Source organism: Lepidochelys kempii, chromosome 8, assembly GCF_965140265.1.
Source record: "Lepidochelys kempii isolate rLepKem1 chromosome 8, rLepKem1.hap2, whole genome shotgun sequence".
NCBI classification, from domain to species: Eukaryota; Metazoa; Chordata; order Testudines; family Cheloniidae; genus Lepidochelys; species Lepidochelys kempii.
Window position 1 is genome coordinate 8602817 of NC_133263.1, and position 25841 is coordinate 8628657.

Sequence of the window (25841 nt, forward strand, 5' to 3'; positions counted from 1 at the left end):
GCCGCGGCTCCAGCCGGGCTCGCCTCCCCGGGACGAGGGTTACGGTGCGCTGGGACCATGTGCGGTGAGTGACGGGCTCGCCTGGCTCCCGGCTTCTCCCTCCCCTCCTCTGGCCTGGCGTGGGACCCCCTCGCCCCCTTTGCAGGGAGCCCTCGCCCCCCGCTTTTCTTCCGAAGCCGGAAAACACGGGGGGGGGGCATCTCCTTCCATCCTGCCAGGGGCCCCGACGTTCGCGGGAGCCCCCCACCCCCTGGCCTCAAGGCCCCCAGAAGGCGGAAAGCCCCTGAACCGGGGGGCCAAGGGGGCACCTCCTTTCCAGCCCAGCAAGGGGACTAGCACCCCAGCAAGGGGACTAGCGGATGCTTTTCTCTGCCCTCCGCACCTCCCCGTTCGCACCCAGCCTGGCACCGCCCCTTCTCCCTCCAGCTGAGCTGGAGCCAGAGGTGGCAGCAGTCCCATGTGTTCGCCCCTCGACCCCCAAAGCTTGTTGCTTTCATGGAGAATGCTACGGTGCGGGGGCAAGCTAGGTGAATGTTTTTGCCCCCCCATCCGGAGCCGGGGAGCCGGCTACAAGGTCCTTGGTGGCCACCCCAAATGGGAGTGAGGACAAAGCCTATCTGTAATCCTATTACAAACTCTGTGTGTGGGGGGGCTAATTACATCTTCTCCTGGGAGACAGCAGGGGAGCAAGCAACTGCTGGGACAGGAGTGACTTTATTGTTAATTTGCAGGGTTGTTGCGTTGGTCCAGGAGACCAGGTGCCTGAGGGAATATCGGTTATTGGACCAGCTCCTGTTAGTGGACGAGACCAGCTTTGGCGATCCGCAGACCCAAAGAACAGTTTTCAGAGTAACAGCCGTGTTAGTCTGTATTCACAAAAAGAAAAGGAGTACTTGTGGCACCTTAGAGACTAACCAATTTATTTATTTATAGACCCAAAGAAGAACCCTGTAGAGCTCAACAGCTTGTCTCTTTCACTGCCCGAAGCTGGTCTGAGAAAAGATATTTCCTCACTCATCCTGTCTTTTTTTTATTTTTAATAGCATTAAAATTAGCCAGAACCCCTGCTACAGTGTGAATAGGAGTTCTAGTTATTTAAAAATACAGAAAATCCAGGCTTGATCCACAACTGTTCTCTCTGGGCTTCTTTATTTTTTAGAATTCTGCTCTTGATGCATCTGTTTTGTGGGGTTGGTAAACCATAGATCTGGGAGGGTGTAACTGGCTTTTAACCATTTGTGCTTGTCATAGGTAATGCTTCCCATCCTTAACTCCCTTTTGGACCAGTCGTATCTTTCTGTTTGATTGTCCTCCCCCAAACTCCATCTTGCTGGCTTGCCCCCAAACATCTTTCATCACAACAGGCTTCAGGTGGTCCACTTCAGTGGTTCTCTGTTTTTGGGTTACTGGGTGGCTCCACTATTAATCTTTGCTCTAGATCAGTGGTTTTTTCAGCCTTTGGCCTGCTAACTCTGGGGGTCTGCAGACCATGTCTAAGATTTACAAAGGGGTCTTCACCTCCATTTGAAATTTTTTAGGGGTCTGCAAATGAAAAGGTGAAAACTACTGCTCTAGGTCCAAATGTCTCCTCTTGACACTTGGCTGTGTCTTCCCTAGGGGAAAAAGTGTGTTCTTCACTTGAGTTAAAATTAGGGCTGTCAAGCGATTAAAAAAAATTAATTGTGATTAATTGTGCTGTTAAACAATAATAGAATACCATTATTTAAATATTTTTGATGTCTAAATTTTCAAATATATTGAATTCAAATACAAGACAGAATACAAAGTGTACAGTGCTCACTTTATTTATTTTTGATTACAAATATTTGCACTGTAAAAAACAAAAGTATTTTTCAATTCACTTAATACAAGTACTGTAGTGCAACCTCTTTATCATGAAAGTTGAATTTAGAAATGTAGAATTATGTAAAAAAAACCCAACAACCTGCATTCAAAAACAAAACAATGTAAAACTTTAGAGCCTAAGAGTCCACTCAGTTCTACTTAAGCCAATCGCTCAGACAAACAAATTTGGTTACAATTTGCAGGAGATAATGCTGCCTGCTTCTTGTTTACAATATCACCTGAAAGTGAGAATAGGCGTTCGCATGGCACTGTTGTAGCAGGTATTGCAAGATATTTGTGAGCCAGATGTGGTAAAGATTCACATGTCCCTTCATGCTTCAACCACCATTCCAGAGGACATGCGTCCGTGCTGATGATGGGTTCTGCTCAATAACAACACATAGCAGTGTGGACCGACGCATGTTGATTTTTGTTATGTGAGTCAGTTGCCACCAGCAGAAGGTTGATTTTTCTTTTTTGGTGGTTTGGGTTCTATAGTTTCCACATCGGAGTGTTGCTCTTTTAAGAATTCAGAAAGCATGCTCCGCAGCTCATCCCTCTTTTGGAAGGCACTTCAGATTCTTAAACTTTAGGTCAAGTGCTGTAGCTATCCTTAAAAATCTCACATTGGTACCTTCTTTGCATTTTGTCAAATCTGTGAAAGTATTCTTAAAACGAACATGTGGTGGCTCATCATCCGAGACTGCTATAACATGAAATGCAGGGAAAACAGAACATGAGACATACAGTTCTCCCCCAAGGAGTTCAGTCACAAATTTAATTACCGCATTATTTTTTTAGCGGGCAACATCAGCATGGAAGCATGTCCTCTAGAATGCTGGCCAAAGCATGAAGGGGCATATGAATGTTTAGCATATCTGGCATGTAACTACTTTGCAATGCTGCCTACAAAAGTGCCATGTGAACGCCTTTTCTCACTTTCAGGTGACATGGTAAATAAGAAGAAGGCAGCAGAATCTCCCATAAATGTAAACAATCCGATGAAGTGAGCTGTACCTCACGAAAGCTTATGCTCAAATAAATTTGTTAGTCTCTAAGGTGCCACAAGTACTCCTTTTCTTTTTGTGGATACAGACTAACACAGCTGCTACTCTGAAACTTGTTTGTCTTAGCGATTGACTAAACAAGAAGTAGGACTGAGTGGACTAGTAGGCTTGGAAGTTTTACTTTGTTGTGTTACATAACTGCACGCAAACAAAAATGTAGATTTTGTTTTTTTAAGTTTCTCTTTCATGATAAAGAGATTGCACTGCAGTACTTCTAAGAGGTGAATTAAAAATACTATTGCTTTTGTTTATCATTTTTACAGTGCAAATATTTGTAATAAAAATAATATAAAGTGAGCAGTGTACACTTTGTATTCTGTGTTTTTAATACAAATATATTTGAAAATGTAGAAAAAAATCCAAAAAATTTAATAAATTTCAATAGGTATTCTATTGTTTAACAGTGTGATTAATTGCAATTAATTTTTTTTTAGTTAAATCGCGTGAGTAAACTGCAATTAATTGACAGCCCTAGTTAAAATCCTAGTGATAAGACAGTTTGTAGTAGTTTTCACATGACTCAGTAGAATTCTGCCATCGGCCTAGGCCACTTCTCAGAGAGGTGGATAACTACATCAACAGAAAAACCTCTTCCATCAATGTAAGAAGTGTCAACTCCACAGAGCTACTGTGCTGTTGTAGAGTAACAGCCGTGTTAGTCTGTATTCGCAAAAAGAAAAGGAGGACTTGTGGCACCTTAGAGACTAACCAATTTATTTGAACATTTATTTGAACATAAGCTTTCGTGAGAAGCTCACGAAAGCTTATGTTCAAATAAATGTTCAAATAAATTGGTTAGTCTCCAAGGTGCCACAAGTCCTCCTTTTCTTTTTGTGCTGTTGTAGCTATTGAATTAGCCAAGGCCATGTCTATGCTACAGCAAACCTTTGCTTTCCTACTGAAAGCAAGACCTTTAAGATTGTTGATTAGGCTGGCTTTGAATGTGACTAGATTCTATAAAAAGAACAGGAGGACTTGTGGCACCTTAGAGACTAATACATTTATTAGAGCATAAGCTTTCATGGGCTACAGCCCACTTCATCGGATGCATAGAATGGAACATATAGTAAGAAGGTGTGTGTGTGTGTGTATACATATATACACACACGTACAGAGAAGGTGGAAGTTGCCATACAAATTGTAAGAGGCTAATTAAGATGAGGTATTATCATTAGCCTCTTACAGTTTGTATGGCAACTTCCACCTCCTCTGTGCATATGTATATCTATCTTACTATATGTTCCATTCTATGCATCCGATGAAGTGAGCTGTAGCCCACGGAAGCTTATGCTCTAATAAATTGGTTCGTCTCTAAGGTGCCACAAGTACTCCTTAGTTTTTGTGGATACAGACTAACATGGCTGCTACTCTGAAACTAGATTCTATGATGCTTTAAAAAGTGATAGCAGCCTGTATACACTAGGGCTCTCAATGCTGCTAATGCAGTGCAGTTTAGCAACAGAGGGAATTTTTTTTTTTTTGAAAACTTTTTTTAATGTAGAGAGGCTCCTCAAAATTTGTGAGGAATTTGGTAAAGGTGAGGAGTCCATTGAGGGACAAGGAAAAGTGTGCTACTTACCTGTACTTGAATGAAACTTTAAAAAGGTTCTTGGTGTGAGATTTGGGCTCAAATTGAGTTTTACTGAGTCTCCCTTACTTTTATGCTCTGAAGCAGAAATCAGTGCTTTGTCTTTTTGAAAATGTCCAAGGAGATGTTCGAACATCTACTTACTTTTAAGTTGCTTTCATCAAAACAAACTTAAAAGGTACCTTAATTAAAACAAACAACAACAAAGCAACCTAGGTGAGAGACAACCCTAGGTAAACAGACATGTCAGAAACATTCAACTGAGAGACTGGAAGTGACTTAATCCGAAGGTATGCAGGCTTTATTGATTGAGGAAATAAGGGAGTTAATCCTGCTAACGCAGTTTAGTAACATTTCTAATTTAGGGGTGGGGTAACTGACTCAGTATGAAATAGCAAGGGGAGTAACCAGTCACGTATCGTGAGAATGATGTGATTTAATTGCACTCCGCCTTCTGCCACCACCAGCATTTGTGGACCAGATGTCTTCAGTAATATAACATTTTTTAATTTTTACAATGGAACTTCAGTCCCAAAATGCCATGGGAGGGGGGAAGAGGACAGGGAATCCTTGTTCTGGATGTGAGGCATCTGTAAAATGCCCAGGATAACATGTATGACCCCATTAACTGTCACGTACCCCTTAACACATACATGGCATGTTGAAGCTGCTCTGTGAAACCTGAACACTTTCAATATTCTCTCTACAGTCAGCAGATATTTTAAGATTTGTAAAAAGTATTAATAGTCCCTTAAGGTTTATTGTCTCCTCCAATGATGTAAATCTGGAAATATTCACTGTGGTACCTTCTTGTCTAATCTCTGATTTTGTGTATGTGTGGGGTGGGGTTAGGTAGTACATACAAGCCAAAGGTTTGCAATGTCGGTTCCTTAAATTTAAGTACCTAAATTTATCTACATAGAAACCTAAGTACCCTTTTCAGGTGACTAATCTGGAAAATTTTGGCCAGAATTGCCATTTACGTAAATGGCAATGTTGTTGCATGAAAATAAGGGAGGAAGAGTAGTAGTAGGCATCTGTCAGTCTCGAGAGACCACGGGTAGGTGCCACTGAGAGGTAAAAAAATTTACTGAGCTTGTTTTTATGGCATCTGCAAATGTGGCTGAAGAGACCCACTCAGGAGAGAGAGTCTCTGCCACATCTGTCACATTTAAAAGTGATGTTTCGATCCTATGAGGATGCAATGTAAAAAGTGTTGACTCTTTTAAGCAGACTGGCTATTTTAAGTGTAAAATAAGCTCTAGTCCATCTAAAAGTGAATTTCACTTTCTTCTCTCAGAGCTAAGTTTCTGGCACCAACAACGCACTCGCTCCAACTATTGAACGTGGACTTTAATCTCTTGGGGCGGGGAAGTGCCTTTACTTTCGGTCAAATTCAGAGCATAGGCTGCTCCCATCTTGGTGGAATCTTGCAATTACAAGCATTCTTGTGAAGTTTTTCAATAGAAAATTCTCAGAATCCTTTTTCTAACACATGACATGCAGTCTGCCAGAGAAAGCCAGAACTGCAGACTCTTGATGGGGGTTTAAGGAGAGGCCTCAAGCAAAGATTAACTCTGCTCTTTCTTAAACTTCTGAGCAGTATTTTGGTGTTTTGTTTGTACAGAAGCCATTTTGCACTGGAATAGACAATCAGCTACAAGTAACTTGATCAAACCAGATAATTACAGTCATTACTACAGTTTATAACTGGCTTCATCTTCTGTGTGATGCAGTTACAACATGGTATTGTGGTCAAAGGACAATACTGTAGCAAAAGACAAAAGAATGACTTTGAACATTAGCAGTTAGATATAAAATATCCAATTCTATCTTGTACCCCAGATTTATATTCAAGGACAACACTTCATTTTTTTTTTTTAAATTGTGCTAGTGAGGTGAGACCATCACTTTCAATGGCTTTACTTGATTTTTTTGGTATAATACTTAAGCTAAAATGTGTTAGCCTTTTTTATTACAAGTTCTGTTGGAAATTGCCTCTAGCTAACACTTTTTAATGGTTTTCAGAGGGATCAGTTTCACAAGTCTCCTTTATATCAAGTAAAAATATTTGTCAAACCTGTAATTTGGTTCAGCTTCCAGTGGATGCGAGCTTTTCAGAAAACACTTTACTAAAATGTTGGTCTAATTGCATGTTTCAGAGTAACAGCCGTGTTAGTCTGTATTCGCAAAAAGAAAAGGAGGACTTGTGGCACCTTAGAGACTAACCAATTTATTTGAGCATAAGCTTTCGTGAGCTACAGCTCACTTCATCGGATGCATACCGTGGAAACTGCAGCAGACTTTATATATACACAGAGAATATGAAACAATACCTCCTCCCACCCCACTGTACTGCTGGTAATAGCTTATCTAAAGTGATCATCAGTGATGGGCTATCACCAGCAGGAGAGTGAATCTGTGTGGAGGGGGAGAAAACCTGGATTTGTGCTGGAAATGGCCCACCTGATGATCACTTTAGATAAGCTATTACCAGCAGGACAGTGGGGGTGGGAGGAGGTATTGTTTCATATTCTCTGTGTATATATAAAGTCTGCTGCAGTTTCCACGGTATGCATCCGATGAAGTGAGGTCTAATTGCATGTTGCTCAACTCCTCTTTAAATCCAGCCAAAAGGATGATCTGTTCAGGGAAGAAAGTACATGAGTGAATAAATTATGAAACACAAAAAAATACTGGAGAGGTTTGGTTTTGAGAATGAATTATTTCCCTATACCCAAAGAGTTTGTAATATATTCCTTGGCAACCCAGGTGCAGCTATCACTTTCAGCGTAATGGCCTCTAGTGGCTTCTGAACCTCTGAGTTGACATATGTAGAAACATAGCTAGAGTTTCCTAGAAACAAGGAGCCTTTAACAATTACAGCACACTGGTAGCATTGTAAAGGCCGTCCCAAAGGAAGCTTTTCCTGGAGCTCTGCATAGTCACGAAGACGCCACACTGAACATACATGCCTGAGGTGTCTTTAAAGACGTTGTGAAATCTGGCATAGAAAGAAGGGTTGGAGCTGAAAAGGGAGGCATGTAACAATGTTTTGGAATGATATTAAGAAATCTGTATTTAAAAATTCTGCTCTTGAGGCTGATGGCATGCACCAAACAACTGGAACTGGGTGTCTGAAAAAGCTGTCCAAAAATCCGCAGTCTAAGGAGCCTTTATATGTAATAAACTGTAGACATTACTTCCAAGAAATCCATTTAAGAATAACACTTTCAATGTGTTCAGTTAAATTTTTTTAAAAGCATCTAATGTGTCAATGTTCTCTGCACATACTGCCACCCGGATATTAATATGATGAGCATATTAGAAATGCCTAGGCTAAACAGATATATGCAGTGCTGTTGTTGCTGTGTTGGTCCCAGGATATTAGAGAGAAGATGGGTGAGGTAATATCTTTTATTGGACCAACTTCTGTTGGTGAGAGAGACTAAACAGAGGGATTTCTATTCTGTAGTGCAGAACTGTTCTACTGAGGATATGCTATTCTGGATCAGTCTAATGAGCACAATAGTTTATGTGAGATTAAAAAGCTATCAGGCTAATTGTAATATCTGTGGTAGAAATTCTTTGAAATTGCTGGATTTACACCAACAATGAATTTGTCCCTAGATGTTCAACTATAATATCTTCACTACAACTTCCTTGCTTTTGGAGGACCACTGGGATATGTAAATTATGATGTTGAGTTCTCAATATCTTTAATTGATGGAGTGAAGGTATTAACAAATGCTTCTTGTATTCAAAATGTTAATTAGTCATTGCAGCTCTGTATTTGTTAATAAAAACAATACTTTCAAGTTTAACTGTCTCTTAATAGCTCAACTTTTACTCCTTTAGCTCTGTGATGTCACTTTCACTAGTTCTCTCGTCTGGATATGGTTTTCTGGACTAGACAGGAGCTAATTTATAATGTTAAAGGCATTTTTTAACAGCAAAACCTTCCAGGCTACCATTAGAACAAAAATGGTCACAAGAATACATGTTTTGTCTTTTGCTTGCAGGTCTCCTTAAAAAAACAAACAACCCCCCCCCCCTGCGTGTACACACACACCAAAAACTGAATATAGTTGCACCCTCTAAAGTGATCAGTGATCAGTTATCCTTCAGTCTCATTATGCTATTACTCTGCTTCACCTCAGCCTTCAGAAAATGACCTGACACATCAAGAATTCCTTCCTGTCTTAGTGGTGTCCCATTCCCCTGTTCTTCTTTCCCTCCCATTCAAGAAAAGAGATTCCAGCTTGTGCACTTTCTTCTCATTCTGTCTTTCTGTTTATGGAGCAGAGTGTTCAGTTCTTTTCTACAGCAGATTGCTCTCTGAACAAGATGACCTCATAGACGTTAAGGTCAGAAGGGTCCGTCATGATCATCTAATCTGACTTCCTGCATATTGCTCACCACAGCACTTCACCCACCCACTCCTGTAATAGACCCATAACCTCTGGCTGAGTTACTGATATTCTCCAATTGTGATTTAAAGACTTCAAGTTACAGAGAAGCCATCATTGACTCTAGTTTCAAGCAGCAAGTGACCCATACTGCACAGCTGCAGCGGAAGGTGAAAATCCCCTAGAGTGTCTGCCAATCTGACCTGCGGGAAAATTTCCTCCTGACCCCAAATATGGTGATCAGTTAGACCCTGAGCATGTCATCAAGACCTACCAGCCAGACACCTAGGAAAGAATTCAACGGAGTAACCCAGAGCCCTGAAGCATGTGGGATGACAAATGGGACTAATAACTCTTCGTAGAGTCGGGTGACAAGCCGGTTATGTTGAGGGAGAACTTCGGGGGGGTGTCCTTTTGTCCCCTCACTTTTTTGTCCTTCCTTTTCGATGTCTTTTCTTTCCTTTGTATTTGCTTCCCTAGTTTTCTCTTCTCTCCCCCTGCTAAAATGACCATTGAACACCATATAAAGTAGAAACTTTTCAAAAATAGATAACTACTCAAAGTATCTATCCTATTTAAGCATTTTGGGCCCTGACTTTGATTACTAATGTCACCTTTTGTTGTACCTTAGTATTCAGATGTCTTAGTTATAGATATGAAGTTGATCACAATACTCTCATTTTCAGCTGCAATCATCATGAAGTGTTGGGAAGACTCTTTTTTCAGCTTTTGATGTTCGCTGCTGCTCCTAATTGGATATGACTGTGATGAGAATGAAAGGCTAAGCATTGCTTAGAACTGGTGCACTTGTTTAATGAACATGAACACTGTATTTGGTTTGCAGCATTTAAAATGGTTGGATAAATTTCTCTTCCCATTTTAAAGCCCACTGGGAATGACTGTACCAAATATAGACTTTATTGGGAAATGCGTGGTTGGTTGGTTTGTTTGTTTAATCTTACCAATAAATAAATGTTTTGAATTCCATAAAGGATTTTAAATCAATTTCTGAAGGGATTCAAACTAAATATTTGCTTTCTGTTCTGTCTCCCTTCCTCTCTCCTTGTTTTACAGGAATCTTTGCTTATCTGAACTACAGAGTACCTCAGACTCGGAAGCAGATATTTGAGACCCTGATAAAAGGGCTACAGAGATTAGAATACAGAGGCTATGACTCTGCAGGTATCTAAATTTACTTGTACATGTGAGCATTTGTAAACAGGATGATGCTAACTGCTTACCTTTAAATTTAAGATAATATGGCTAATACTTTTAATCAGAACTCAGCATCTTGATTTGCACAGTATTCTCTCAAGCTAATTTTATACCATTGCCAGGAGAGGATCAAAATAATTTATCTTGACTATTAATCTCATCTTCAACTTTCCTTAGGACTTCAAGGGCTGAACACTTGATTTAACCAGGTGTTCACCTATAATTGAGGTGTAGATCATGTAATCAAAGCAAACAGGATAAGGGAACACTGTCTACACACTATAGGGTTGGGTTTGGGGCTTTTTTTGGGTTGGGGTAGCATGTGTCTTGTTGGAGGGGGGGCGGGAATCAAGGAGGCTTATTAAAATGACATATAACTTTTTAATGTCACTAGGCAAAATCTAGCTGGGGGTCCTTACTTAGGCAAAAGTCCTGTTGACTTCAGTGGGAATTTTGCCTGAACTGGGGAGACAGGAATTGCCCTAATCTAATCTACAGGAGTCCAGTAATAGACTTCAAGAGTTTCTCTTTGGAGGCTAATTTTGAAGTAGAGCCATGCCTTTGCATGTGCATGTCAGTCTCATCTCAGGTTGGACATTTCTTATAGACTCAGACTTTAAGGCTAGAAGGGAACATCATGATCATCTAGTTAAATTCATTTCTTAAGTAACTGACACTCACAGATAGGTCTTCTGAATTCTAGGTGTTGCCATTGATGGAAATAATAACGAAGATAAAGAAAGGTACATCAGACTAATCAAGAAAAGAGGAAAAGTGAAGGCACTAGATGAGGAGTTACACAGTAAGTTTAAAAATTCGTATGTTGGCTTTGTATGTATTGCTGGTATGCAGATATCACCTTAGACCTCACTCGTGTGAAAACATTACCGCTGATCGCTGCATTGTATAACAGGCATTAGATTGGAGTGAGTGGTCTGTGATCAGCCACACTGGCTGTCACAAAGTAAATCCGTCTTCATGCTCCAAGTGTAAAGCAGCATTCTTCTTGTTAAAGTGATGGAAGCCTCAGTCCACTCTTCATTTTTGGGTGGCTACCATGCTCCTTGAAATATGAGCTTCCTCTTGCAAGCAGTCATATACTTAATGGACATTCTGCAGCAGGAATGGCAGAACATGGACTGTTGTACAACAGAAGCTCTTATTAGCACTAAAGCAACTGGCTGTCTTCACAGCATCAGTTTTATAGAACGCTTCTGTAACCCACACACCCTCTGGGTGTGGAGTTCTGCCCCATCTAGTGGGGTTGACACCACTGAGAGAGAGTTGGAGAGAGAGACACTGATTGCTCTAGCTAACAGCCAGTTGACCTTTAGCTCAGGCATTAGAGGCTCATGCACTAAGCTCCAGAGGTCCCTGGTTTGATCCCTCCTGCTGATGACCGGGTTCTGTCCATGTTCCACTTCCATCTATGAAAAGCAGAAGTCACGTTTCAATATATCTGCATTGTATCTTATAGTAATGTGAACTTTTGGCTTCGTGCATAACTGTTAGAATTGGTTGAAAATGGTTCAGCATTAGCAAATAAAGCAAATCACAATAACTTGAACCACCCAAAGTTTAGTGTCATGAAAGTAAATACTTAAGGTTTTTTTGCCATCTTCTAACTGCTTTTTAATCTACTGAAATGTAAAAACGTTGGGGGACCAAATTCTGTTAATCTTGCGGTTTGTGTGATTTTAAGATTCAATTTAAAGCTGTTAGTGAACTGATTTCCCTCTCTATAGAACAAGATGGCATGGACTTAAAGGCAGATTTTGAAACACATTTTGGAATTGCTCACACTCGCTGGGCAACCCATGGAGTGCCCAATGCAGTGAATAGTCACCCTCAGAGATCAGATAAAAGGAATGGTAGGTATTCTCTGTACCAATCTGGAATCCTATTTGAATTTGAAATGTCACCAAAGACTTCAGAATACAGTGGATTACTGTAAAACTGATTTATGTGTGTAAATTTCAGATAGTCTGAACTCAGTTACCTTGTCAAACAGAAATTTCAGCGAACAATTTTGTGGATTTTTCTGAATTTGGCAAAGCAGTAATTGCTCAAATAAAACATCCCTGCATCTAATAGTCTTAAGTGAAATTTGTGTCATGCTTGAGAAACAAGTGCAATTAAATCACTAAGGGTATAAATTGTTCTACCAATAAATATTTGTGTGTATCAAAATTTTCAGTACAACTAGCCATCTACTCGGACACAATATAGAAATACATCTTATCGCGTCAAAGTCATCGTTGGTGTAATTGCATTTCGAAGGGATTAGATTGAGGATGAATTTAGCCTGTTGGGGGCTGTAAAATGCTTAGAAATTTTCGTAATGAAGTTTGAGCAATCTATTATGTCTGAATCCTGATTGGCTAGAAATTCTAAGGGCAGATCTACACTTAAAACACTCCACAGGCACAGCTGCATTGCCCTAGCACTTCAGTGGAGATGCTGCTACACCAGTGGGGAGAGCATCTTCCCTTAGCATAGTTAATCCACCTTTGCAAGAGGTGGTAGCTGTGTTGATGGGCCAAATGTTCAAAAGTACTCAGCCCCCAGCATACTAATCTCTGTTTAAAAACCTTGCTACTTATTGTGGGAACTGAATTCTTTTGAAAATTTGGCTCATAATAGTTTTTATTTTTAAAGAAATTTCTTTATTTTTAAATCTTCCCTTACTGTCAGTCACCCCCAGGAGTGAAAATGGAGTTACCCTATTTGAAAACTTCTATCCAAACAATGAAACTTAGCTGTTTTATTGTTTGAAGTGTCCAGCTGCACTAACACATTCTTTGATTGAGACTACAGTTTCCGAATGGCCTGTTGTCTCTTACAAATGTAATGATTTTTGGGTGGTGAATTTTTAATTGGTTTACAAGGGGTTTAATCATTGCTCGATCTGGCTAAATTCATATATTCTATTTAACATAATTGTTAATATCTAACAAAACACTGTCTATAATAAACTAAAGTTAATAAAGATTACTGTTAATATTAATATCTAGTTGCAATATTTAATCTCAGAAATTGAGTGTGATCTCTTTAAAGAGGGCAACAGACTTCTTTTTGAAAAAGAAGATCACACTCTTCTCTTCCCCTTATAAACCAATCAAGCTGTTTCTCCCATTGGCTGGCTGGGAAGAGGGGGGAAAAGAGATTTACAGTTTCTATTCTGGGAAGTGCTTCAGTACTACTGTGGTGGTGAGGGCTGTATAACTATCTTGATACGTAAGTCCTATGAGGTTGTATTTTAAAAAACAGAACTCCTAGGATTTTGTAGTTCACTCTGTGGGTTCCGCGATAAATCTTGATCTTAAAGCTCTGGAAGTAACTAATGTATTTTGTGGCTTTAAGCTTCTGACTTTAATTTTGTGTGTATGGAGTTTCACATTCGTTTTTTAATTTGAATCTTCCCTTCAGAGTTTGTAGTTATCCATAATGGAATCATCACAAACTATAAGGACCTGAGGAAATTTCTGGTACGTTTATGACAACTTGAATAATTATAAAACTAGAAAATACAAGCAAACACGTACACATGTCTCCTGGCATCTGCATAATGCGAATTACAATGTGCATGCAGTATTTCATTTAAAAACTGTATTATAATGGAAGCTGCCTAATAAGGACACCCAGGAACAGATACAATGCAGTGCATTTCTGGCCCTTTACATGGCATGACTGGTATTGTCTGCAAACCTCTTCGCACATTGTTGCTCATGTTCTACCCTGCACTGTTATAGTTACCTAAAGTCTCTCATCTAAATATTCCTTTGAAAATAATGCTATTCTGTTTTGTTATATCCTTACACTTCGTTCAGTGATAAATATATACCAGCCCAATGTGATCCTCTGTTTGAAATATGTATCTTTCTGGTGAGACACACCAGTTAAAGGCACTTGTTGAGTTCCTGTCTGAGGAAGAAAACACTTACCTTGCCTTCAATATATAACATTGCAGGAGACCAAAGGCTATGAGTTTGAATCTGAAACTGACACTGAAACCATCCCAAAGCTGGTCAAATACATGTATGATAACAGAGAGACTGAAGATATCAGCTTTTCAGCCTTGGTAGAGAGAGTTATTCAACAACTGGTAAGTGTGGAAATTCCATCTTTCTGTGTGAAGGGGGACTGCTTATGGTGCTATTCGAATATTCTTCATGAATTTATTGAATCCCACAGAATTAATTAAAAGATGCTGCAAATAACTTTTTAAAAAACTTTTTAGTGGTTTTTATAGAGCAAGTAATTAGATTAAAACATTGGAAGCTTGAAAAACTTGGTAAATCTCAAACTTCGTTAGCAGTATTTTAAAGCAGTAAGGGGCGTGTTGCTGCTTTTTGCTAGACTGCTTTATGTTTAAAACACAGAGCTAGTTAGGGGACTGGTGAATCCATCTGCATAGACTGCCCACCCCTTCTGCAGATTTTGCTTTTGAGCAGTTCTGCACCCCGCCTATTTTATATTGTCCCTGTATGTGAGAGTCTGGAGATAGTCTTGGTAACATGGGGCAGGAGTTTGCTCTTGCACAGTATGGTACTTTTCAACTTCAAAGGTCTCTAACAAACATTCTTATAAAAGGCTGCTTCTGAGTGTGGTGTCTTGGAGCCCCATACTTGCACTTGACAGTAAGGAAACTAAGAAGTAGTAGGACCTGAACTTTGGCCTACAAACTTGGGAATCATCCCATGTACATCCTGTAATGCATAACAAATTTGTATTACATTTCTAAATCTTACTGAAAATCTACAGCTGTCAGTTTTCATTGACTCTTAAAGTTGCTCATGAAGAGAATTGGCAGTCTTTTGTGTGTCTGGCTTGGGGTGGGAGGAGAGGGAGAGTTCTCTTTTTCTAATCTTTCTGGCAGTTTGTAGAGTGCATGTTTGTCTGCCTTGCATTTATTCCATTACTTCCTGGCCGACCCTTTCAAGGGGGCAATCGGACTTCAGGAAAAGACTCCAGATAACCTAATGAGCTAGACCCAAGAGGCTCCTCAGGAAGAGAGGGGCCCAGATTAGTGCAGAATGTGACTCATTCATGTAACTTTTGGGGGGGGATTTTCCCTTTTTTAATCATTTGTTTGTATGGTTTCCAGGAAGGTGCTTTTGCATTGGTTTTCAAGAGCATCCATTACCCAGGTGAAGCTGTTGCCACCAGGTTAGCAAAAATCCATTTTTTAAAAACCCATTTTCTTCATTCGTGGTGGTCTGTAATATAAAATCTCTGATCAGTAAAATATGGGAACAATCATTTCCGTATTTAGCCATTTTATTTTCTAAGTAACTATAAGCGTTCAACCAAACGCAATTTGAAAACAGAGTTAGAAAAAAATGAAATAAGGAAACTTGACTAATATTATGATGAAAATACTGCATCTGTACATAACATCCTGTATGTTCTTGAGCTGAGATAGATAATGGTTGCAAACTGCAACTCAAATTCCCTCTGAACACTTCTTTAATTGACCATTAAATATAATCGATTTTAGAGATCATGAACTATTCATACTTTCTAAAACTACAGAATTCTAAAGGATTAAATTGTTTCATGAGTTTCATTTTGAAAGTCTCTGTTATAAAGGCAGCCTTGATTGTTGAGGTAATAATTGTGTAAAACGTGAATTAGCATTTTGTAAACACAACTGAAAAGCCATCAGAACTTGACAAACCAGACTTATTCTTGATGCACGTAACTCGGTTATTTTATAGGGAATTGATATATTGTATCAAGAGAAGAACTTACTAAGGCAGACACACCACATAGGAAGGGCTATAGGTGTGGAATTTCCTAGGTATGCTGTAGAACAGTGGTGGGCCACCTGTGGTCGGTGGGCCACCTGCGGCCCATCAGGGTAATCTGATTGCGGGCTGCGAGACATTTTGCTGACGTTGACCGTTCGCAGGCATGGCCCCCCACAGCTCCCAGTGGCTGCAGTTTACCATTCCTGGCCAATGGGAGCTGCAGGAAGCAAGGGGCCGCAGGGACGTGCTGTCCGCCGCTTCCCACAGATTCCATTGGCCAGGAACGGTGAACCACAGCCACTGGGAGCTGTGGGGGGCCATGCCTACGGACGGTCAATATCAGCAAAATGTTTTGCAGCCCGCAATCAGATTACCCTGATGGGCCGCAGGTTGCCCATCACTGCTGTAGAGTGTCATTTGAAAAGCTCCGTTTACCTTCTGTATCCAAAGTGCTTTTAATGGGTATACTTGCTTTACTGTTTATAACAGACCCAAAAAGGAGAAAGGGCTTGTGCACTCTTCCTTCATTCTGAAGAAATACTGTGAATAATATATTCATTCAAGCTGGCTAGAAGCCATTGAGCTAAAATGTTACACAAACACTGATCTCTAGCTCTAGTCCAAGAGACAAAACTCATGATAGTGTTTACAAACTCTGCTATTTCTGAGTGGAAAAGCAACTTTCAGGAAAAAGCAAAGGCAAGCAATTTACAAGATGGTAATTCATGTTTTACACAACTGTTACCTCACTTGTCTCAGACGGCTTTTTACAGTACAGCTATGTAGTCAACAGAAGCAGTGGCATTCCTTTTGCTATAGGCATGGAGATGAAAAAACTAATGTAAAAGTCTCCTCTATGTTTTGGAACACATAAGCAAAATCCTATAACTGTGATGGCAAGCAGAATTTTCCATGCCAGTGTTTATCTGAATTCCTTATTTTAGTGTTCTCTGAAACTGGGTGTTCACAGTAATATGTAGGGAATTTTTAAAATTATGAGGAACTCAACGTAGTTGTTTTTAATTTGAGAACAGCTCTTTAAACCTTGTGGATCTGTATGCTGACTCTTTTTAATTGAAGTTAAAAAAAATTGACTGGTTTAAAGCATATTCTAGTGACTTAATGTGGTGTATGAGCCATCTGGCTCAAAAAAGTGATAGAATTTTGCCTTGCCTCCTAACATCACACAAGTCCATAGGCACAGTAATTAGGGTCCTGAGTTTGAGAGGAAGAAAGGCAAAACAAATCCCTAGTTATACAGTGATTATTGGGTTTACACTTCTCTGCCTCTGAAATGAGACAGCAGTAACTTTGTATGTAGAAAAGAAGAGTTTTTTTAAGTGTGTAGTATAAAGGGATCCGACTACTGCTTTAAAGATTCACTCATATACATTTCCGTATGTGCTGTGGAGGAGAGCAGCCTAGATGATATACTGAGGGCAATCTCCCTTTCCAGCAGCGCTTGGCACTCAGCAGCTGCAGGAAGGAGGGTGGGGGGCGGGACCTGTAGGGCAGAGCAAGCCCTAGGCATGAGATACTGCACCAGCAGCAGCCATAGCTGCTGCACTGGCAGCCTGGGGATGTAACCATCTAAGGTTATAACATGCCTTCCCATAAGAGGGGTGGTTGTAGGTGGGGAAACTGGGTTACAGTTGAATTATTCCCAATATATCATGCCACAAGAGTGGGGTTGGAACATCTGCCTCCCTATGGAATAGGAAGGGGTATGGCCTTTCAACTCTGCAGATGTCTGTTTAATCAGTGAACCTACTCTGTATAAAGGATTTTCTAGCTAACTTGCTCATTGTTGCATTCACAGGCGAGGGAGTCCTCTGCTCATTGGAGTTCGCAGCAAATACAAGCTTTCCACTGAACAGATTCCTATCTTGTATAGGACATGTAAGTTATAACTAGCTTATCTGTTTGTTTTTCAAGATATGTAACAAATACAGAGCAGGATTTTCTTTTAAACATAAATTAATTTTAAGTCACATTAAGTCCTTTCGAAGAGAAGAGGTTAACTTCTGTACTTTAAAACAATCAAAAGATGCTCAAAGTGAGTTCTTACCTGAAAATACCCAATTTTGTATTACTGTTTAATGTCCATTTGAGAGTGGGGTTACTTAAATGCAGTGTATCTCCTTGCTACCAGGTAGTCTGAACAAAATGCATGGTCCTACATTACACATTTAGAGTATTCAACTCAAAATTCTAAGAAATGCAGGTTTCCTCTTAGAAATGGTGATCATTGCTTTTTTGTGATATCTTGAGTTGTGTAGTTCACAACCTATTTCAAACTGGTTGGGTTCTGCATTTCAGATTGGTCTATATGTTGGACGTGTCTGATTTTATTTAATCACTAGGCAACATTGAGAATGTGAAGAACATATGCAAGACCCAAATGAAAAGACTGGATAGTTCTACCTGCCTTCATGCTATTGGAGATAAAGCAGTAGAATTTTTCTTCGCTTCTGATGCAAGGTAACGAGCTCTTGTATTTTTTGGTTTGCCCTGTAGCAGTGACAGTCAGTTTTTGACACCTTATCTGTTGGTTCTCTGCTGCTTTTTTGTGATTTGGAGGTAGGCTGTTCTATCATGGAGATTTGGGAAGCCCAACTGGAAACTAGTCTACTTATTTGATAAGGATGGGAAAACTTGTACCATAGGTAGGAAAGAGCTTTTAATAGACCACCACCAGTTTTTGAGCTGTATGCTAGTGATGCTTGCCAATCTCTAGCCTTTCTGCCTCTGATGTAAAATATATCTAATGCAAGTAGTCAAAGCGAGTTTAAGCCACAACTACCAGCAATGTATGTGTAGCTAGAATGGAGGGTAGCTTTGTTTTTGAATCCTACTTCTGCTGCCCGCTGAAATACTGTTCCAAATATAAATCTGTCTCTTCTCTGTTGGCCTGTCTTTCTGTAGTGCTATCATTGAACACACCAACAGAGTAATTTTCCTAGAAGATGATGACATTGCAGCAGTGGCTGATGGGAAACTTTCTATCCATCGGCTAAAACGTTCGGCTAGTGATGACCCCTCTCGAGCAATCCAGACTTTGCAGATGGAATTGCAGCAAATCATGAAAGGTAAGTTGGAACATTTACAAATATAGCCTATTCAAAGGTGGATAGTCTTCCTGATATTGGAGTGTGGGGGATTTATACCCCAAGAAAATTGCCATCTGATCATATAATGACTTTAAAGTCCTTCCTGGAAGCTGGCAATCCCAGGACATCTGAACAAAGGGAGGATAGAGAGTGCATGGTACTACCTGCCCCTGTAGATTATGACATTAAATTTGTGCCCTATGTAGTTTTTTTGTTTAGTTTTTAATGTGTTCAGTACTCATAAGCCTGGACTGATCTGACAAAGCTATAACACAACACATCAGAACTTTGATTACAAAGAAACTATTTCTGTTTACAACTTCCTCCAAAACACAGTTATTAGATTGTCCTTTTTAGGGAAAACTAATCCCGTTAAATGGAGCAAATAGCCTACTCTTCTTCCCTGCTCTATCCCTAAATCTCCATCCAGGCACAACTGGTGAGATGTTACATTAACGCTTTATCCAAACCAGCATGCTTCTACAGGTCATCCTAAAAGTTGACTCCATAACTGAAATAACAAAAACAACTGAAACCTTTGTGTTCGTCTAAACAGGTAACTTCAGTGCATTCATGCAGAAGGAAATCTTTGAACAACCAGAATCTGTTGTCAATACCATGAGAGGCAGGGTGAATTTTGAGACCAAATCAGGTAGCTTGGAATATTTAATTATTAAAGTTTTTTGTTGGCTTATAACAAACATTTTTAACACATTGGCTTAATAATAAAATCCCTTGCTGAAGTATACTTTTTTCTTTTTGTTGGGGGTGACTACAGTTCTGTTGGGTGGTCTGAAGGACCACTTGAAAGAAATCCGAAGATGCCGCCGACTGATCATTATTGGCTGTGGGACCAGCTATCATGCTGCAGTAGCTGTACGTTCAACCTGCTCTAAAATAGATGGAATACTTCTCTTTGTGGTTTAGAGAACGGCTTTCTTTCTTAAGCCCTTGGTATGGGAGTCTGACAATATATGTAGCTTTCTTTCCCCTTTCCTCTGCACCTAACACTTAGTGTTAAACACTTTTGTTTTAACACAGATTTACTATGATCTACCATACCAGAAATTAAACTTTCTGCTCCTTGATGCTACTGATTGAAACTGATCAGTAATTACAGCTGCCCTATCTTCTATAACAGGAATAAATAAAACCTTTATCTTAATAAGTTTTGTAAATATACTCATCCTTGTCTCCCCTCTCCCACTCTTAAACTATAAAGTATTGATGTGGATGGCAGTATTAAAAAGTGTCCTGTGCTTACTGACTATAGACCCGACAAGTGTTGGAAGAGTTGACAGAGCTGCCTGTGATGGTGGAACTTGCTAGTGACTTCCTGGATAGAAACACGCCTGTGTTCAGGGATGATGTGTCCTTTTTTATAAGTCAGTCAGGTGAGTTGCCTTGACCGTTCATCCCTATCTGAATGGAGGCATGTAGCAAAGTATAAAAAATCCAATAAATAAAACTTATTTCTGTCTGAATGTCTTAATTTGAAGTAAAACAAGGGAGGAGAATAATTAAAGGTATCCGAACTCTCTATTGGATGCAAATCTTGCTTTTCAAATCAGTGGCATGAATCAAAAGTAGAAACAGCTTGTGAATAATGCTGAAATGAGGTTTCAGTGTAAATGTTTTCAGTCATGTTTACAAACATTTTCTGTTGTGCACAACTGGATTCAATTGGTTAGAGCCTGAAGTAACCTTGAGTATGACAGATTTAAAGTTTCCCGGTGCTCTTGCTGTTCTGTGTTTAAATTTAAATGTCAAACTGCTTGTTCTGTAGGTGAAACTGCAGATACGCTTATGGCCTTGCGGTATTGTAAGGATCGTCGGGCTCTAACAGTTGGCATTACAAACACTGTGGGAAGCTCAATATCCAGGGAGACTGACTGTGGTGTACATATCAATGCAGGCCCTGAAATAGGTGTGGCAAGCACAAAGGTAACTCTATTTACTGTGGCTTTTTATACCTTTCCTCTGGGAAATCCCATCAAAATGTTAATATATCGGTAGTTAAGATTTAGGTTGCATTTGCAGTCAAGTCTAGTAACATTGTGTTTTTGTCTATAGGCTTACACCAGCCAGTTCATCTCTCTTGTAATGTTTGGCCTCATGATGTCTGAAGACAGAATTTCTTTGCAGAGTAGGAGACAGGAGATCATCAGTGGGCTGCAAACATTACCTGGTATATTTGAAGTTCATACTTTTTTACTATTCCAAGTATTAGAGCTTATTAGTGCACTGAGATTTTCCCTCATTCTGGAATACAATTCTTTGAAGTAAAGTGGTGATATTTACTTGATTTTAAGTAGTACATCTGTCTCTGTATAATCCTTCCTCCTGCTACCTGTCTTTTTAAAATCACATTACAACTTACAATGTTTCTCTTTCCTATGGCTTCATGAAAGGTATGCATAATAAGGAAAACTGATAGTTGTAAAAGTCTGAAAACTGTGACTTATACTCAGAGCTGTCATATAAATGGACACCAAGTAAATAAATTGGAAAACCGAGAAATGTCTTACTCTTAATGTAAATTATAGTGAATGTTTTTTCGGATATAGGTTCCTTTTAAAGTAATTTAGAGTATTTACTATTCAATTTAAATCATTGCTGAAATAAATCAAGCTTATACAAAACAAGTTCCGGAGAGAATTATAAAAGTATATTTAAAAATACTAAATGGATCATGTGGAAACTAGATCAAATAGGAACTTTTAGAATCCAGTAGTCTCTGTCCAGCCTTCATAACTTTGCAGTTTTGTAAATAAGTTTTTAAATTCCTGTAATTGAGTCCACTGTTACTGCTTCATTGAAACAGATTGAAATACTGTCAAGCTAATAAACATGGAATAATGGCATTCATGCTACATTCTCTTTTGTTATATTATCTGATAGAGATGATTAAAGAAGTCTTGTCTTTGGATGAGAAAATACATGACTTGGCCCTTGAATTGTACAAACAGAGATCGCTCTTGGTTATGGGTCGTGGCTATAACTATGCAACTTGCCTGGAAGGAGCATTGGTGGGTATGCTTTTGAAAACGTAAGGTCCTATTTACATATATAATATAGCTTTCTTCTTTTTCCTGTAATTACATTTTTGGATTAGAATTAACTGTACCAGTTACTTCAGCGATCAACTTTTAATTCTTTCACTCCCCTTCCCATTGCTTTTTTGCTCCATCTGCAAATGTACTGTATACCGGCAAATATAATGTATAGTGATTTTTAAAAAATTCCAAAAAACATATATGGCTAAGGAGAAAAAATGTGTGAACCTTTTATGCTGCACCATCTTCGCAGTAAACCTCTCTCACTAGGACTATCAGATGATACAGTATGTCTGGTCAGAAATGATCACCATTCTCTGAAGACTTGACTGATTCTCAGATATAAACCTGAGAACTGTCTGTAACTCTGGCCATTTTTAACATGTCTCAATCTGTGTTGCAAATTTCTTTGACTATACCTAGTCACTCCTACCCCATCTGGCTATTTTTTTGCCCCAATCAAAGACTCCCATTGATTTCTGTCAGACATAACTCATGAAATGACTACACCACTTTTATAGAACTGAAATTAAGATAATTTTGCCAAAAATAAGTTTGGGAATTAGTTTGTCTTAAGATGAAATAAATCCATTTCTGAAAAGAGCATGTTAGAATTAACCTGTTAGCTGTTTAAACATGGAAATAAGGTAACATTCACGTTTGTATCTGTTTTTGCTCTCTGAGGTTCTTACCTGTTTTGCCCTTAATGCTCTGACATTTGCTTTCTAGAAAATCAAGGAGATAACGTACATGCACTCCGAAGGTATCCTGGCGGGTGAATTAAAGCATGGACCACTGGCTCTTGTAGATAAACATATGCCTGTTATCATGGTAATTATGAAGGATCCCTGCTTCACCAAGTGCCAGAATGCACTGCAACAGGTCATTGCTCGACAGGTAAGCTGTCTAGTGAGCACTATCATATGGAGAGATGTTCTGCATGTTGAAATATGATACTACTGATCACACTTCAGAAACAGAATGTGATGGTGGTTTTGTCTAATCATCAAATCAGATGCATTTACCATCTATTATAATATAACATTAAAAGTTGACACCAGTGGTGAAGAGTGACTTGTAAAAATGCAGTTGGAATAATAATAAAGCTGTATATGGTGCTAAAGTTAAAATCGAGATTAAATTAAAAATACCACCATGTAAACAAGCACCTAGTTTCCTATAAAATAAACCTGCATTGACATTTTTCTTTCCATATGTTTGAGTAATGCTTTCAAAATATACTATAGGTATTTCAGAAACCAGCAACATACTCCCCAAAAAAGTTGTTGTATGTCACCACTCTTCATTATTACATTTTATTTATAGGGTCGCCCAATTATTCTGTCTTCTAGAGAAGATACTGAAAGTTCAAAATTTGCATACAAAACTATTGAGCTCCCACACACAGTTGACTGTCTCCAAGGAGTCTTGAGTGTTATTCCCCTACAGCTGCTTTCATTCCACCTGGCTGTTCTTCGAGGATATGATGTAAGTGTCTTCTATATTTAGGTACTGCAGTTAGAGAAACGTGCTTGTGAACTTCCTCCAACCAGCCTAAAGAGAGGGGAATACTTAATGTATTTTAACAAGGGAATAACTGTGCTGTTAGTCAAGATAGGGGGTTTGTACTGAAATTCTAACTTAAGCTGCTTTTAACTAGAGTATAAAAAATCGATTTTTCTAGAGTGAAATTGAGCAAATGATCTGTCATTAGACAGAAGTCTGCAATTTATTTTCAGGAAATACTTCCAGGTTAAGTGAAATTTATTCAAGGAGCATGTGTGATACACTTTCATAAAATTTACTAAGAATATGGACCTCTGAATGGTGACCATTCTTGGAGAGTCTGTTCCAATGCCTGTCTTAAATTTTATTATATGACAAGGTGTTTTATCATAGCAGGGGTGGGCAAACTACGGGACAGATCTGGCCCCTCAGAGGTATGGATCCGGCCTGCAGGACTGCCCCCCGTGGTGCCGCAGGCCCCGCACCGCTCTTAGAAGCGTCCGGCACCACGTCCCTGCGGTCCTGCGGCAGAGGGCTGAGTGCATTGGCCTTGCCTCCAGGCACTGCCCCCCACAGCTCCCATTGGCTGGGAACAGGGAACCATGGCCAATGGGAGCTTCGGGGAGGTACCTGGAGGCGTGGCAAGGGCAGTGCGTGAAGCCCTGTGCGTCCCATCCCAGGGCTGCGCAGGGTCGTGATACTGGCCGCTTCTCGGACCAGAGCGGCACAGCGTGCGGCCAGCGCAGGCAGGCAGGGAGCCTGCCCTGGCCCTGGTGCACGCCACCGCCACCCCAGAGCCACTTTAGGTAAGTGGCGCTGGGTTGGTGCCCAAACCTCTCCTGCCCCCAACCACCTGCCCTGAGCCCCCTGCCTGCACCTCGCACCCCTCCTGCATCCCAACTCCCTGTCCTGAGCTCCCTCCCACAGTCTGCACCCCTCCTGCACCCCTGCCCTGAGCCCCCCTCATACACCCTGCTCCCCTCCTCTGCCCCAATCCCTTGCCCTGAGCCTGTTCCTGCACACTGCCTCCTGCACCCCCAACCCCTTGCCCTGCATGCAATTTCCCCACCCAGATGTGGCCCTCGGCCCAAAAAGTTTTCCCACCCCAGTATCATAGTAATCCATATATTCAAGGAGGGATGGATTATAAGGCAGCTTTTGACCTTTTTTGTGGATTTAAAATCTCAAACTTTTTGAATTAATATTCTTGTGAATTCACTGGTGTTAGGACAGATGGGTGGCAGAATTCATTGTTGCATGCATGTGTGCACACAAATTGAATTAATTCAACAAACGTAGAAGATTGCTTTAACTACTATATAATGAAAATCTGTTGTTCATTCCAGGTGGACTTTCCAAGAAATCTGGCCAAATCTGTGACTGTGGAATAAACAACCCACAATAGTGTGGTGGGTTTTTTGTTTTTCCCCACGAAGTTCTAAATTTTACTCCTGTTTTTAATTGATAGTTCCATAATGTTAAGTGGAATGATCCCCAAAACTTTCCAGTTAATGGTACCGTTTTTAACTTTGTTTTTAATGCTGTTTTAAAAGCTTTTGATGTGCCTTGTACCCAAGTGCTTTTGCTTCTGGCAAATGTTGTTCCTCTAAATCCTAAAAATTGCCAAAGAAGAAGAGAAAAATAATTGTTTACACAGGTATAATGAATGAACTTTTTTACTACTGTGCAATATATATAATATATACAGCTCTGGTCAGAGTAACTGTGAATATTTTTGGCCAACACTACTTAACTAGTTTTAAAGACTAAATATTTATAAGTACAATTGTATAGCTTTTTAAATTATTTTTTTTCCTATGTTGCTTATCTGTAGCATTGGTAATGCCCAGAATGTAAATTCTGGGCATTTAACATTTATTAATTTTGTGTACAGAGTCACTTTCTAAAATTTTTTATCTTTGAACTGGAAATCTGTGGCCTTTGAGGGTTTCCTTTCCTCACCTTTCTTTTTTTCTCCTAGCTTTTCTGGACACTTTCCACTGCACCTAATATTTCTGTTAATCCTCTTTTTCCCACCCCTCTGCTGTGGCTGAAAATTCCCAAAGAGACTCCTTAAGACTTCAGATTTATTCTACTAAAAGTTCACCTAAACCAGATCAACAGTTTGATTCATGTGCAGTCCCAACTTCATCTGCATGGAATGTACTGTGCAACAAAATAAGGGAACTGGGTATTTTCAAGTGGGTTACAATGCTTCTGTTAAAAGATTGTACAATCAAATTCCTATGCAATTAAAGAAAATAGAGAATGTAAACTCTTCGTGTGTGTGTA

The 25841-nt window shown here is 39.7% G+C and overlaps 1 protein-coding gene across 1 annotated transcript; it reads left to right on the forward strand.

Annotated features, from left to right (window-relative positions):
- GFPT2 (glutamine-fructose-6-phosphate transaminase 2) lies at positions 1-25824 on the forward strand. The gene is made up of 19 exons (XM_073355414.1): positions 1-64; positions 9984-10091; positions 10828-10926; positions 11870-11995; positions 13554-13612; positions 14095-14229; positions 15232-15293; positions 17697-17776; positions 18241-18358; positions 18803-18966; positions 19544-19639; positions 19766-19863; positions 20261-20381; positions 20774-20931; positions 21061-21175; positions 21889-22016; positions 22773-22940; positions 23370-23531; positions 24896-25824. The coding sequence occupies exons 1-19, from the start codon at positions 58-60 to the stop codon at positions 24938-24940; spliced, it is 2049 nt and encodes a 682-aa protein (XP_073211515.1). The 5' UTR covers positions 1-57; the 3' UTR covers positions 24941-25824.
- Positions 25825-25841: the final 17 nt, after the last annotated feature.

What these genes read in the sequence shown, in the direction of transcription:
- GFPT2 (XM_073355414.1), top strand. An exon ending in TGGGCTGCAAACATTACCTG is followed by an intron (nt 21,176 to 21,888) that starts GTATATTTGAAG and finishes ATTATCTGATAG; the next exon opens with AGATGATTAAAGAAGTCTTG. An exon ending in AACAGGTCATTGCTCGACAG is followed by an intron (nt 22,941 to 23,369) that starts GTAAGCTGTCTA and finishes TTTTATTTATAG; the next exon opens with GGTCGCCCAATTATTCTGTC.